We start from the raw sequence: 12,708 nt of genomic DNA, 5'->3' as shown, positions 1-12,708 counted from the left end.
ACTAATATACTTTTGTTTTTTGAAGGAAACTACTTATGACATGGGCCTTGGAAGTGGCTGTTCTGATGAAAAAATCGGAAACATATGCACCGTTATTTTCTCTCCCATCTTTTCATAAGTTTTGTAAAGGACTTCTAGCAAACAGTAAGATATCACATATTTATTTACTTATTAACTGTCTTTTATGTGGCATAATTAAGTACACAAGTGACCTTGTCATATACCACTGATAGCTTTAACTGTACTTGTTTCATTTACTTTTAGGGATGCTTCTGGTTTGTATTGCGCAAAAACTTACACTCTCCTTCTATAATTTCTTCTGTAATTTTTCTCAAATGGATCCCTACCTATTACTTATGCAAACAATTAATTTTTAATTTTCTTAAAATAATAATTTGTGATTGTGAAATTGATGTACCAAAAATGTAAGTGATGTGCCAAATCTTACTTGTAAGATTGCATTTTATTTTAGGAGTGGAACCGTTCCATAATGTGATGTGTTGTTTTGGATTTCAAAACCTGGAAATGGAAATATGGGAACAAATGCTTTTAGTAGCATAATACTAGCAAAAGCAGTAACTTCCCAAGGCCAGGAGTTACTAACTTTACCTTAGTTTTTTTTTTTTGTATTGAAATATATGGTGTATAAGCCAATGTGTAGAGACGATAGAAGGATTCATGTCAGCTGTCAGAAAAGGCCCATAAGTAACATGTAGCACAAGTGACTCTTTGTTACTAAGCATTTACTTGTTACAGTAAAACCAGTCAATGAAATCAAAAGAAAAGTATTGCTTAAAGCCTGTGAGTTCTTCTACCAGCTAAGCTGTAAAAATGTCTTTAGATATTCTACTCCAACTAGGGTAATGCATAAGTTATCTAATTCTAGCAAGTATAACTTTTTTTTTTTTTCTTTCAACTCCTTAATTCAGCCCTTCTGGAAGATGTGAACATTTGTCTTCAAGCATGTAGTAGCCTCCATGCCCTGTCTTCCTCCCTCCCAGATGACCTTTTACAAAGGTACTTGCACAGAATTCTGTATATTATTTGAATTGTGCTGTTAATGGAAATGTTATCACCTTTTTTCCTTTTTGGTGATGCAGGTGTGTTGATGTGTGTCGTGTTCAACTAGTACACAGCGGCGCTCGTGTAAGACAAACTTTTGGAAAACTTCTGAAGTCAATTCCTTTAGATGTCGTGTTGAGGTAAGTTGTTCAGATTAACTTCAATACAGAGAATGGTTTAGTTTCTTTCTTCAGTGACATTTATCTGAAAAATAATGCCAGTCGAATGTCATCATACTGTCTTAATTTAAAATCAAAAACCATGAAGTGTCTTGCTATCTCTTCTACTTTGTTACAGGTTTAAGAACAGTAGGTAGTACACAAAGTAATTAACAAATTTGATAAACTATGTAGCACTTCTTGCAGCAAATATGAATACTTGTAAGGTCTATGTTATCCAGAGCTTCAGCAATATTATGTCTTGCAACTGATCTCAAAGACCTGAACTCTTAAAGCACTTTGTCTTCATATGTAATAGTATACTTATTTCCAGTCATTGCACATATGTGTGTGTGTGTGTAACTTTTTTGCACAACTCTTTTTGATTTATTCAAGCACATTATAGCATGGGTTGTTTTTCCCCCACCTCTTCCTGCAGTAACCGTACCCACACAGAAATACAAGAAATTTCTTTGGCTATAAGAAGTCATATGAGCAAAGCTCCAAGTAATACATTCCACCCGCAGGATTTCTCTGATGTCATTAGTTTTATTTTGTATGGGAACTCTCACCGAACTGGGTAAGAACTTCTTTTAAAACTGAAATCCATGGATGTTGAATTTATAGTAAACAATTCCAAGCTATATTTAGTTATAAATTTGTAATTATCTTTACAAATTACATTGCTTTACCTTCAGTCATTTTTTTTTACACTTCTCTTTAAGTATTTATAAATATCTTCAAATACAGACTTCTTTGCATATTTGCCTATGTACATTGCTGCTTGGAAGTAATCCTATGGGAGATTTGTTTGAGAGCAATAGGGAGCTGAAGCATGTGCAATATAAACTCGTTACCACGTGAACTTGTGTTAATGTACTGATGTTTTCTTTCAGGAAGGATAATTGGTTAGAAAGATTATTCTATAGCTGTCAAAGACTAGATAAGAGAGATCAACCAACCATCCCTCGTAATCTGTTGAAGACTGATGCTGTTCTTTGGCAATGGGCTGTTTGGGAAGCAGCTCAGTTTACCGTTCTTTCGAAGTTACGAACTCCTCTGGGAAGAGCCCAAGATACATTTCAAACAATTGAAGGTACTGTAAAAAATATAGTTTATTTTCATGGGATTTTTTTGGTAAGATTGTGCAGCTAAGCATTTAATGTCTAAGGCAAGAAGCACAATGGCTCTGTTTTTCAAAGATCATAGATTTTAAGCATGTTTTTGACTGACACATCAAGAAATACAATGGCAGAAGAGTGGTTGCATAATAGCTATTAACTTTTGAGAGACTTTACTTTAGCGTTGCTATCCCTTGACACATTTAAATAAAATATTGTCTGGTAACTTTTTTTTTTCCATGTTTTGGTAAAATGTGTAGGTATTATTAGGAGTCTTGCAGCCCACACGTTAAACCCTGACCAAGATGTTAGCCAGTGGACTACTGCAGACAATGACGAAGGACACAGCAGCAACCAGCTTAGGCTTGTTCTCCTTCTACAGTATCTGGAGAACTTGGAAAAATTGATGTACAATGCTTATGAAGGATGTGCCAATGCCCTTACCTCTCCGCCCAAGGTTTGTCTGTCTTACAGTGCTGATGTTACTTGAAACAGTCTATTGAATGAACAGTGTTTGCAGGGTTGTTTATGTCTTAACCGTGGAACTTCAGAAGAACTTCTCAAACAAAGTTTGAAACTCTTAATTCTTCTGGCTTTCACTTTGGCTTATTACTAGAGAACATGTGAAAACAGGATTTATTTCTGGAGTGCCAGCTTGTATAGTGGTACAAATCAAGTCTGTAGTACCTCTAATTTATAGCAGTCACTTATTTGTAGATTGTCAGCAGTCCTGTTATAAAGTGACACAATTATTCAAGGCTTTAAATTGTTTTTTGAAGACTATAATAATTATGTATAAACAACATACCCTTTTGTGTAGTTCTAACTGCAAAACCTTCTTCACTGTTGAAATAAGCTGTTTAATTACCAGACTTTGACATGACAGTAATATATAATTTATAGTCAGTTCATTTCAAGATTTTTAGCTTGCCAGTATGCCTGGCCAGTTGCCCGCTATGCGTGATTTCAGACCATCTGCATTAATAAAATTAAACATGCAGAATTTTACCTGTTTCTTCATCTCTCAATTGAAAACTCAACTGGAGAAAAGAAACCTGTCCTGACTTTGATTGTTATAAATATTAAGTACTTCATGTAACTGTGTTGATTCATACAGGAGAACGGTGTTGTAAAACTTATCTTTTCTATCTCTAAAGGTTATCAGGACTTTCTTTTATACTAATCGTCAGACATGCCAAGATTGGCTAACGCGGATTAGACTTTCCATCATGAGAGTTGGATTGCTGGCTGGCCAGCCTGCTGTGACAGTCAGGCATGGTTTTGATTTACTCACAGAAATGAAAACTAACAATAGTATCTCTCAGGTACTCTCTTTTCAGACTCTGTAGACTATTACAAAAATATTCCCACAATATTTGAAAAGAACTAAGCTAAGGCAATCAGTAGTTATTAAACCAACTGGTCTGTAAAAGATTGTCTTATTTAAAGCCACGTTTTAAACTCATACTTCTGTATTGACAGACTTTGTGGTTAAGTGATACTGTAGGTTGGAGATTAGGATCTACTGTATACATGTGGTCAAATAGTATATATGAATGAATGCTATAGTTTGCTCACAATTTGAATTGAGCAATTTCATTTTAAACAGAAGGTTCTGCTTAAACCTTATGAAACTTCTGTTGTATTAGTGCGAGGCCTTCCTGAGCTTATGGTAGTGTAGTGTCTTTGCTTACCTGTGGGTATGAGCAGGAGGGGGATGTGTTGTGAGGGTATCCTTCCACTGTAAGTAACTAGCAGATAAGTGCAGGGGTGGGATGAGTGGATAAAGTGGTTAAGCCTTCTTAAAAAGGTTGAATAGTTTCTTCAGTACATGACTTCATTTGCGTAAATATTTTAACAAAGGAAGTTTGATTAGATAGTTATTACTTTCTGCTTCATTACGAATTCTCGTACTTGCATAGGTATAGACCATTGCATAGTGATTGCTAACTGTTGACATTCAGGCTGTGGATTCACAGTATATACTCCTCCCTTAGCTCTCCTGCTTTTCCAAAAGCAGTGTAATGGATGGATATGCAGAGCACTTCACTTGTAGATGCATATAATGAAATACTGCTTTACCATTTCCAAGTATTTAACCATGTATATAGCTCTTAGTTTATATGAGATTTGTTAAATAAAGCTGTTGGTTTGGTTTTAGGGAAATGAATTGGAAGTGACAATTATGATGCTGGTAGAAGCATTATGTGAGCTTCACTGTCCTGAAGCTATTCAGGGTATTGCTGTCTGGTCTTCTGCTGTAGTTGGGAAGAGTCTTGCCTGGATCAATTCTGTAGCTCAACAAGCAGAAGGGCGGTAAGTTTTCTCAGATAACTGGATTTTACAAACTTGGACCTTTTTTTTCCTTCTTATGCATAGTTCTACTTCTGAATCGTTTAAATTGTGGCGTGAATCAAGGCTACAGATCTAATTTCCATGTCAATTAAAGTCATTGTGTCTTTCAGAGATACCTAATGCATCTAGCATTTTTAGATATTTTAACTTTTAGTTTTAACTAAATTACCAGGATTTGAATATAAATGGTGTTCCTAAGCTGTTTTTTCATAGTTTTCCATACACAGCAATATTATTTTCATATTGTATTTAATTTTCTATTGCAAAATATTATTAATTTAAATATTTTCTAATGAAGTTTCTGACCAACGGCGTGATCTGATTACCTGCCACAGTTTGCCAAGAGAGGGACTCCGAGGGAGATGCTTTGCAGTTTTAGTTCAGCTTTGAAAAAGTGGCTTCTACGTCTATTGAAGTAGAGTCTTTGGCTGCAGATACAAATAAGTGGGTCAATGTTCCAGATAGGGTATGCCTTCATTTTGGTGTTTTCATCTCCTTAAAGGAATGCATCCTTTCTTCTGTATGAAATGAAAAAGGGACACCTTTCATTATTTACCTGCCATGTAAAAATCCCCAAACAAAACAAAAAAATGAGGGTTTATATTTATAACTGTCTTTTGCCCATTTTTGTAAGATTTCTTAAAATAATGTGCAGCTTTATAATATGCGAGAAGTTTCTCAGAAATGTCAAGTTTAAGGTGTGAATTGTTGCCCTAGACCCAGTTTTACAATCCTCTGTTAAATGATATGTAGTTAATCAGTATTCAGCTTTACTCATTCAGGTAAAAAGTGTGACAGTCGGATATAAAACTCATTTATCTCCTTCAATCTGTCCTTGGTTTGAAGTTGCCATTAAAACCTGAATGGAAAAGCTTTTATACTATGCTATAACCTGGAAATTCAGCTGGTAAACTTGTATTCTATGTTAATCCCTTTCTTTGCTGAAGGTGACATGCGAACTTTTTGAGTTTTGTGGTAAAGAAATGTTTAAAATATAGTCTATTTACCAGAAAAGAAAACTGATTCTGTAAAATGCTGACTAAGATATTAAACCATTTAAGGTTTGAAAAAGCAACTGCGGAATACCAGGAGCACCTGTGCTCCATGACAGGAGTGGATTGCTGCATAACAGGCTTTGACAAAACTGTTCTGAAGTTGGCCAATTCAAACAGTGTGAATAATGCCAGCCCAAAGCATTCCTTGAATGGTCAGTATTTATTGTTTTCTGTTTAAGAGAAATACAATTTTGTAACTGTATGTACATAAAATTAGAACATTGAGTGATATAGCCATGTTAATGATAGTGTCTAATTCTTAAATCTGAAAACCTGTTTCTGTCTGCAGTTAAACAGAACTGCTTAATGCCATTGAAACCAATATTATGTGTAGATATGAGGGTTTGCAGTACTGAGGTCTAGCTGAATGAAACTAAAAATAATAGGTAAAATATAGTGTAATTTGCTGGTTTAATTCTAAATTATTTTAGATCATCATAACTTAAGGCTTAGTATTTATGACATAATTGCATCATAAATGTGCTATTACTCAGGTTTTTTTACTACTGAGACTTTTTTGCAGTATTCTGGTTCATCTTTGAAAAGGGACCTTCTTTTGTTCCTAGTTTAGTTCTTCTGTTTTCCTGTTTTGATGCTTCTTTACAGATATGGACTAAATTTTCCAAAACCACCTTTGAAAAGGTTCTTTTTTTTTTTAAAAAAAAAAAAGTGTAAGTGGAAGAAGAATACTGTAAATGTTGTGTATTTGATTTTTTTAATTGTTTTTCCTGACAAAAGACATAGAAATTACATTTGAGTAATAGAATTGCTATTTAAAAATATATAAGCATAAATATATATTTAAGTATATATATTATTCTTTCATTTCACAGGAGAAACTAGAAAAACTGTTCTGACTAAGCCAAGTGACTCTTCACCTGAAGTTATAAACTACTTGGGTAACAAAGCATGTGAATGTTACATTTCCATTGCTGACTGGTCTGCTGTTCAGGAGTGGCAAAACATGGTCCATGACTTGAAGAAAAGCAATAGTAATACCTCAATCAATCTGAAAGCAGATTTTAACTACATAAAGTAAGGATATAATTAATTTATTCAACAGTACCTTAGAGTTCAGTATCTTAGAATTGAAATATTGAAGTTTTTATGGATTTTAGAAACTGAATGTCATCAAAATAGAGGCTTGATAAGAAGAAAGTTGTGTTCTTGGAAGGGGGAAAACTTGGCCATAATATTTACTAGCCATACAGATAAGTAAAGAGGTAACATCATTCTAAATAGTTACTGTGGCTTTCTGACTGCAGAGGTTTCTTTGTATTTAAGAAAAGTGTCTTTTCATTTGGAAGTAAAAGATGTCAAATTCTACTTCTGTTGTCAGAAGATGCATCGTTTTGCACAACTTAATAGTAAAAAATAAAACGCCTGTCAGTGGTACAGTTCTTAAAAATATTTTAATTCATTAATGTAAAAAGTATATTAAGGAGGTGGTCTTTTTGCTTAAGTGATTTTTTTTTTTAAATGCAATTTAGAATTGTAGTTTGTGCATTTATTTCCTAACACTTTATATTTGTCTGGTTCATGAAAAAATATTTGTGACATTGAAATAGTCCTTCAAGGTTTAAGGGTCTTTTCTGTTTCGTTTGACAACTTGATTGCTTTCCATTCCTGTACTATTGTGGTAAACATTGTAAAATCCTTTTGACTTGAAAACAAAAGCTTAGAAGGAAGCTTTTCAATAAAATCTTGCAGGTCTGAAAAGGTGACTACCCCTGTCAGAGAAAGGGGTGATCCTTTTTCTTACTGCAGTAACTCAGTGTTGTGCAGTTAATCCATTAGGGGAGTGAGTGCTTGTCATGGATGTGAAAACATGTCATTTCTGAATGTTCATGTTTTTGTAAACTAAACCCACTATACTTCTGATAAACATCCCAAGTGCTTGCTGTACTGTTGCAGAGGTCTGGTCATTTTGACTGGTTTGGGTTAGTTTCCGTCCAGGTAATTTCTGGAAGTAAGATACTATACCATCAGAAAAATCCTGTAAAGTGCTCCTGAGGATGCACAGCACTTTGACTCTTTTGCTCCTGAGCAGGCTGAGAAGAGACTCTGTGTAGTAAGGAGGATCAAAATAATTCAGCAGAAAGGGGAGTTTTCACATGCTGAATATTTTTTTTTTTTTTTCTTTTCTAATGCAGATGCTTAGATAATTCCTTCTTCAGTGGATAGTAACAAGGGTATTGAACCTTTGAGTTTTCTGTATTCTGAGCTATCAAGCCTCTTAACCTTTCAGTGCCTTTTTTGTGTAGTTCTGTAGAAGCCTATAATGCCCAAATTATTTCCTAATGTAGAACAATGGGAAAAACAAAAAGATAAATTTGCTGCTTCAGGCTGTTAAGCAATATAAATTTGTATAATCCATGACTTGCAAAATAGTCCAGTATTTCTGGAATTTTGGTTTCATGTAAACTGAAGAGTTGAAACCATGGCCTCATGAAATTCTGCCCCAAAACTTACTTTTCTGTGCATAGAGGGCGGAAAAAAGGTTTTTGGGTTTTCTTTGTTTGTTTTTAAACCCTTCCAAAGTCAACCTTTTTCTTCCTGACTATCATAGAAGGGTATTATACATAGTGTGATTATAATATGAAAACCTTCATAGCTGGAGAGGTGTTTTTTCCTTTCACTTTGATATTGGATTTATCCATTTCGCGCAGTACTATTGCCTCTTATTGATTATATGAAAATTGGGATTTTTTGCTTAGAATTAATCGTAAGTGCTCTGTAGGATTTTGAGTTAGGCTTGAGTCTTTTTTGCTGTATAAGGTATTTAGCAACTGGAATGAAATAAGAAACGTGAAAATAAAACTATAAACATTGAATTGCAGATCTTTGAGCAGCTTTGAGTCTGGACAACTTACTGAATGCACTGAACAACTAGAATTATTACCAGGAGAAAATATCAACCTACTTGCAGGGGGATCCAAAGAAAAAATAGGTATAAATGCATAAGTTAACATTACTTCAAATACAATAGTAAATATTTGTTCATGTATCTGTCTTGATAAATGACAGACTGAAACTTCTGAATGCAGTTTGCTGTGTTCAGTGGATTGACCATAACCTTTATGAATTGAGCTTCAAAATGATTGGCAGTTGTCAATCTAAATGTTGATACAAGTGTGTTTTCTGGAGTTAATGTGTTTGTTTATAAGGAATCTATCATCAGTTTCTAATATGAATACATACATACGTATATATTAAATATATGTATATATTAAAAAAGGTGTTTTTTTCTGAACTTCCTTGCTCTGAAGAATGCATTCTCAGATGGTGACACTTGATAAAATTTGGCAGTTCTAGTTGGTTTCAATTGTTTAATCTCCGTCTAGACATGAAGAAGCTCCTTCCTAATATGCTAAGTCCTGATCCAAGAGAACTTCAAAAAGCAGTTGAAGTACAGCTCTTGAGAAGTTCAGTATGTCTGGCAACAGCTGTAAACCACATAGAACAGGAGCAAAAGTGGCAGTCAATATCTGAGTAAGTGGAAATGTGCTATGAATGAATGTAATATACTGTGAAAAGCTGTTCTAGTTTGTTAAATGTAACTTGTGAAAAACATACTCTGCTTTGTACTTCAGCATCTATGGTAGTTTGCTACTAGTTTTAGTTGTTGTGAGTTGTAAGCTTACTGGGGAAAAATAAGATGATGTTTAACTTGGAGATTGTGTGGTTCTTTGAGTTGATAAAGTACTGCTTCTTGTCAGTTTAATAATAAAGTATCATACTGTAACCTGTGCATGATATTGCAAGATTTTCTGGTCATTTCTTTGAAGATGTTGGATTTGCTTTTTCTTCAGTAATTTTGATATCACTGTTTTCTCTTAAAGTCTAGCTAACAAAAATGACTGTTCCGATTCTTTTGTTTCAGAAATGTTATTAAGTACTTAAAGCAAACATCACGAATCGCTATTGGACCTTTAAGACTTTCCACACTCACTGTGTCTCAGTCTTTACCAGTGTTGAGCACTCTCCAGTTGTATTGTTCTTCTGCTTTGGAAAACACTGTATCCAACAGGCTGACATCAGAGGTATGTCTGTGTGTTTAAAACCTAAATTGGAGTAATGTCTTTCTCCATGTCATGAAGTATTGAATATAGAACATACATGAATTGTTTTGACTGTTGTTAATCATACTGTAAAAAGACCTCATTTGGTTTTCTAATGTGCCTTGGTCCAAGTTTTTTAAAATTTACATCTTGGTTGAACTTCTTTGTATAGTTAAAAACATACCATCTCTTTCAATTACACTTCTAGTATTCTTAAAGTTTTGTTGGTAGTTGCTTTTTAGAGAAGCGTTGATATTGCTTCTCTAAATACATTGTAATGCTTGTTCCTACAACACACACATGTGACTTACTTTAAAAGTAACTTCAAAATATTTATCAAAAACCAGTCACTTCAGCAATTAAAAACTCAGTGTCAAACCAGCATGAATGAGCTAGTTCTAATTTCTGTTCACATTGTCCAGAAAACAATTCTGCTTGATTTTGAGCTATTCTTAGTGTTGTCCTCTCAAAATCAAGCACGTCTTTCTAGAGTTGCATAAAACTTACTTGCATTTTATTAATTAACAATAAAGAGTGGCTACTAATACAAACAAGAATATTTACTCTGCACTGAAATGATCTTTGGTTTTAGTAAATGAAAATACATTTTAGTAAAGATGTCTTTCATGACAGCTATGCAACTTCCATGTCTCTTTCAGGACTGTCTTATACCTCTTTTCAATGATGCTTTGAGGTCGTGCAAACAGCACGATGTAAGGCCATGGATGCATGCGCTGAGGTACACAGTGTACCAGAATCAGTTGATGGAAAAACTTAAAGGTATATAAGCTCTCATTTTAGTGTTATGAAAGGTAAATGCAGAATTTGAGCTTAAATCTTCTGCTGAAAGCAGCAGCTGTGTCTTTTTCTATTATGTAGATGGTTTACTTTTTAAAAGTTTTGGTTACTTAAATGTCTTGCTTTACAACTAGGGGTCTCAGTTACTAATGTAATGTAGATGGCGTTGAAAAGAAAAAAATTATTCTGAAAAAAAATTATTCTGAAATGCTTAGCAGTTCTGTACTCTTCTAATTGCACTTTACTTGCTCATCTCTTCATACTTGAAATGCTTTCACTTTTGAACACTTCAATACTATCAATAATGGGTCTTTAAAAACAGTCACGAAAGCCATATAAATGTGCAGTATGATAAGAGGTAATGGGAGAAAAAGAAGGTGTATCAGAGGACAAGTAGATTTCTTAGCTAAAAAGAATGCTTATAGTGGAAAAAATGGCTCTTTTGCCCAGCAGATAATCTATGGATATATTTTTTTTGTTTCGGATGGGGTATATAAATATTCTAGGCAGAAATGAAGTTGTCTGAATTTCTCAAGGAGGTGTTAGGAAATATGGAAGAGCTGAGCAATTTTTTTTACTGATGGCCATGCACAGAATACATTGGGCAGAAATTATCTGTATAACGCAGGTGCAATTATTGTTTAATGATTTTGTTTACAATGCTTGCTTTCTTCTTCAGAACCAACAGTACCAATTAAAAGCCATCTAATGGAGCTGGGCTTAACAGCAGCAAAATTTGCACGGAAGCGAGGAAATATTGCCCTAGCTACACGACTGCTTGCCCAGTGCAGCGAAGTTCAGCTAGGAAAAACCACTACTGCACAAGACTTAGTCCAACACTTTAAAAAATTGTCTGCACCAGGTCAGATAGATGAAAAATGGGGTCCTGAACTTGATATCGAGAAAACAAAATTGTTATACACGGCAGGTGAGTATTTGCTGATTATATTGTAGATACTTGAGCTGCTTGTCCTTATAACCAGGCCAATTCCCCTGGCCTTGAGGAAATCGTAATAGGACAGTATCATTAGGAACTGATTCCATCCTATTAACTGTTTCAGTCTGAAAGTATTTTCACAAGTCTTTTCTGCCTTGTCATTTTCAACTTAAGAAGACAATTTTCTTTGTAAAAATATATTGTTACAAGCTGTGTCTGAATATGCTGAACTTCAGAAGAACTGTTTTGAATAAAGTTAATGCTCCACTGAAGATATGCTTTTCATGATATGCAGGTCAGTCAACACATGCCATGGAAATGCTGAGTTCTTGTGCCATATCCTTTTGCAAATCTGCCAAAGCTGAATATGCAGTTGCTAAATCTATTCTTACGCTGGCTAAATGGATTCAAGCAGAATGGAAAGAGATTTCAGGACAGTTGAAACAAGTATATAGAGCTCGACAGCAGCAAAATCACACTGGTCTGTCTACCTTGTCTAAAAACATATATAATTTGATTGATCTCCCAGCTGTGAATACACAAGAAGAAGAATATCCTAGGATTGAAAGTGAATCTACAGGTAGATTTGTTCTCCTTCTTATTAATTTTTTATTAAATTAGTTACTGATGATTCCACTGAGGGATAGCACCACTTATATTGATGAAGACTAAGTGCTCCATCACTCATGTATTTGTTTTCCTAATAGATGTATAAACAGCGTGTTTTGTGCAATTGGTAACTATACACATTTAAACCAAACACCTAAATATTGATATTTCGTATTTCTTTCAAATTTCTCTCATTCAAGTGATGGTGGCCTGAAGAAGAAACTGGAATGCGTTTATTTTATGAGTATATAAAACTGTCATGCCTTTGTCTGCTTTCAGCTCCTGTATTTGCTAAAGTTTGAATGAGATCTTTCAGATTAAGCATTGACAGGATTTATATTTTGAAGGCCCCGATAAGTGCGAAAAGCAGTTACCTTAGGTTTTTCTTGTGATCTTTAACCTATGCTTAATTTGAGCACTTCTGTTGTTGCCACTAGATGTACTCTAATTCCCAATTTGCAGCAGACTTTTCTTCAAATGTCAAGATAAAGTTCTTTCTTTGCTTAAACATGGATTTCAAAAATAACTTTGTTCCTCTCTTGCAGAGTCAGA

The 12,708-nt window shown here is 34.4% G+C and overlaps 1 protein-coding gene across 4 annotated transcripts in view; it reads left to right on the top strand.

Moving 5' to 3' along the window:
- Positions 1-12,708, top strand: part of SMG1 (SMG1 nonsense mediated mRNA decay associated PI3K related kinase) — a 69,984-nt gene that overhangs the window by 31,483 nt on the left and 25,793 nt on the right. For all 4 annotated transcript variants that reach the window (XM_082312922.1, XM_082312920.1, XM_082312923.1 and 1 more), the window contains 16 exons: positions 26-144; positions 930-1,017; positions 1,101-1,202; positions 1,660-1,800; positions 2,117-2,316; positions 2,602-2,798; positions 3,499-3,666; positions 4,503-4,657; positions 5,758-5,903; positions 6,585-6,786; positions 8,592-8,701; positions 9,096-9,243; positions 9,635-9,794; positions 10,472-10,592; positions 11,290-11,538; positions 11,843-12,127. In XM_082312922.1, the coding sequence (XP_082169048.1) occupies positions 26-144; positions 930-1,017; positions 1,101-1,202; positions 1,660-1,800; positions 2,117-2,316; positions 2,602-2,798; positions 3,499-3,666; positions 4,503-4,657; positions 5,758-5,903; positions 6,585-6,786; positions 8,592-8,701; positions 9,096-9,243; positions 9,635-9,794; positions 10,472-10,592; positions 11,290-11,538; positions 11,843-12,127 (2,591 nt within the window). The remainder of the gene's footprint in view (positions 1-25; positions 145-929; positions 1,018-1,100; positions 1,203-1,659; positions 1,801-2,116; positions 2,317-2,601; positions 2,799-3,498; positions 3,667-4,502; positions 4,658-5,757; positions 5,904-6,584; positions 6,787-8,591; positions 8,702-9,095; positions 9,244-9,634; positions 9,795-10,471; positions 10,593-11,289; positions 11,539-11,842; positions 12,128-12,708) is intronic.

This window comes from Platalea leucorodia, assembly GCF_965183815.1.
Source record: "Platalea leucorodia genome assembly, chromosome: 5".
NCBI lineage: Eukaryota > Metazoa > Chordata > Aves > Pelecaniformes > Threskiornithidae > Platalea > Platalea leucorodia.
This window is presented reverse-complemented; position numbering and strand designations above follow the sequence as displayed.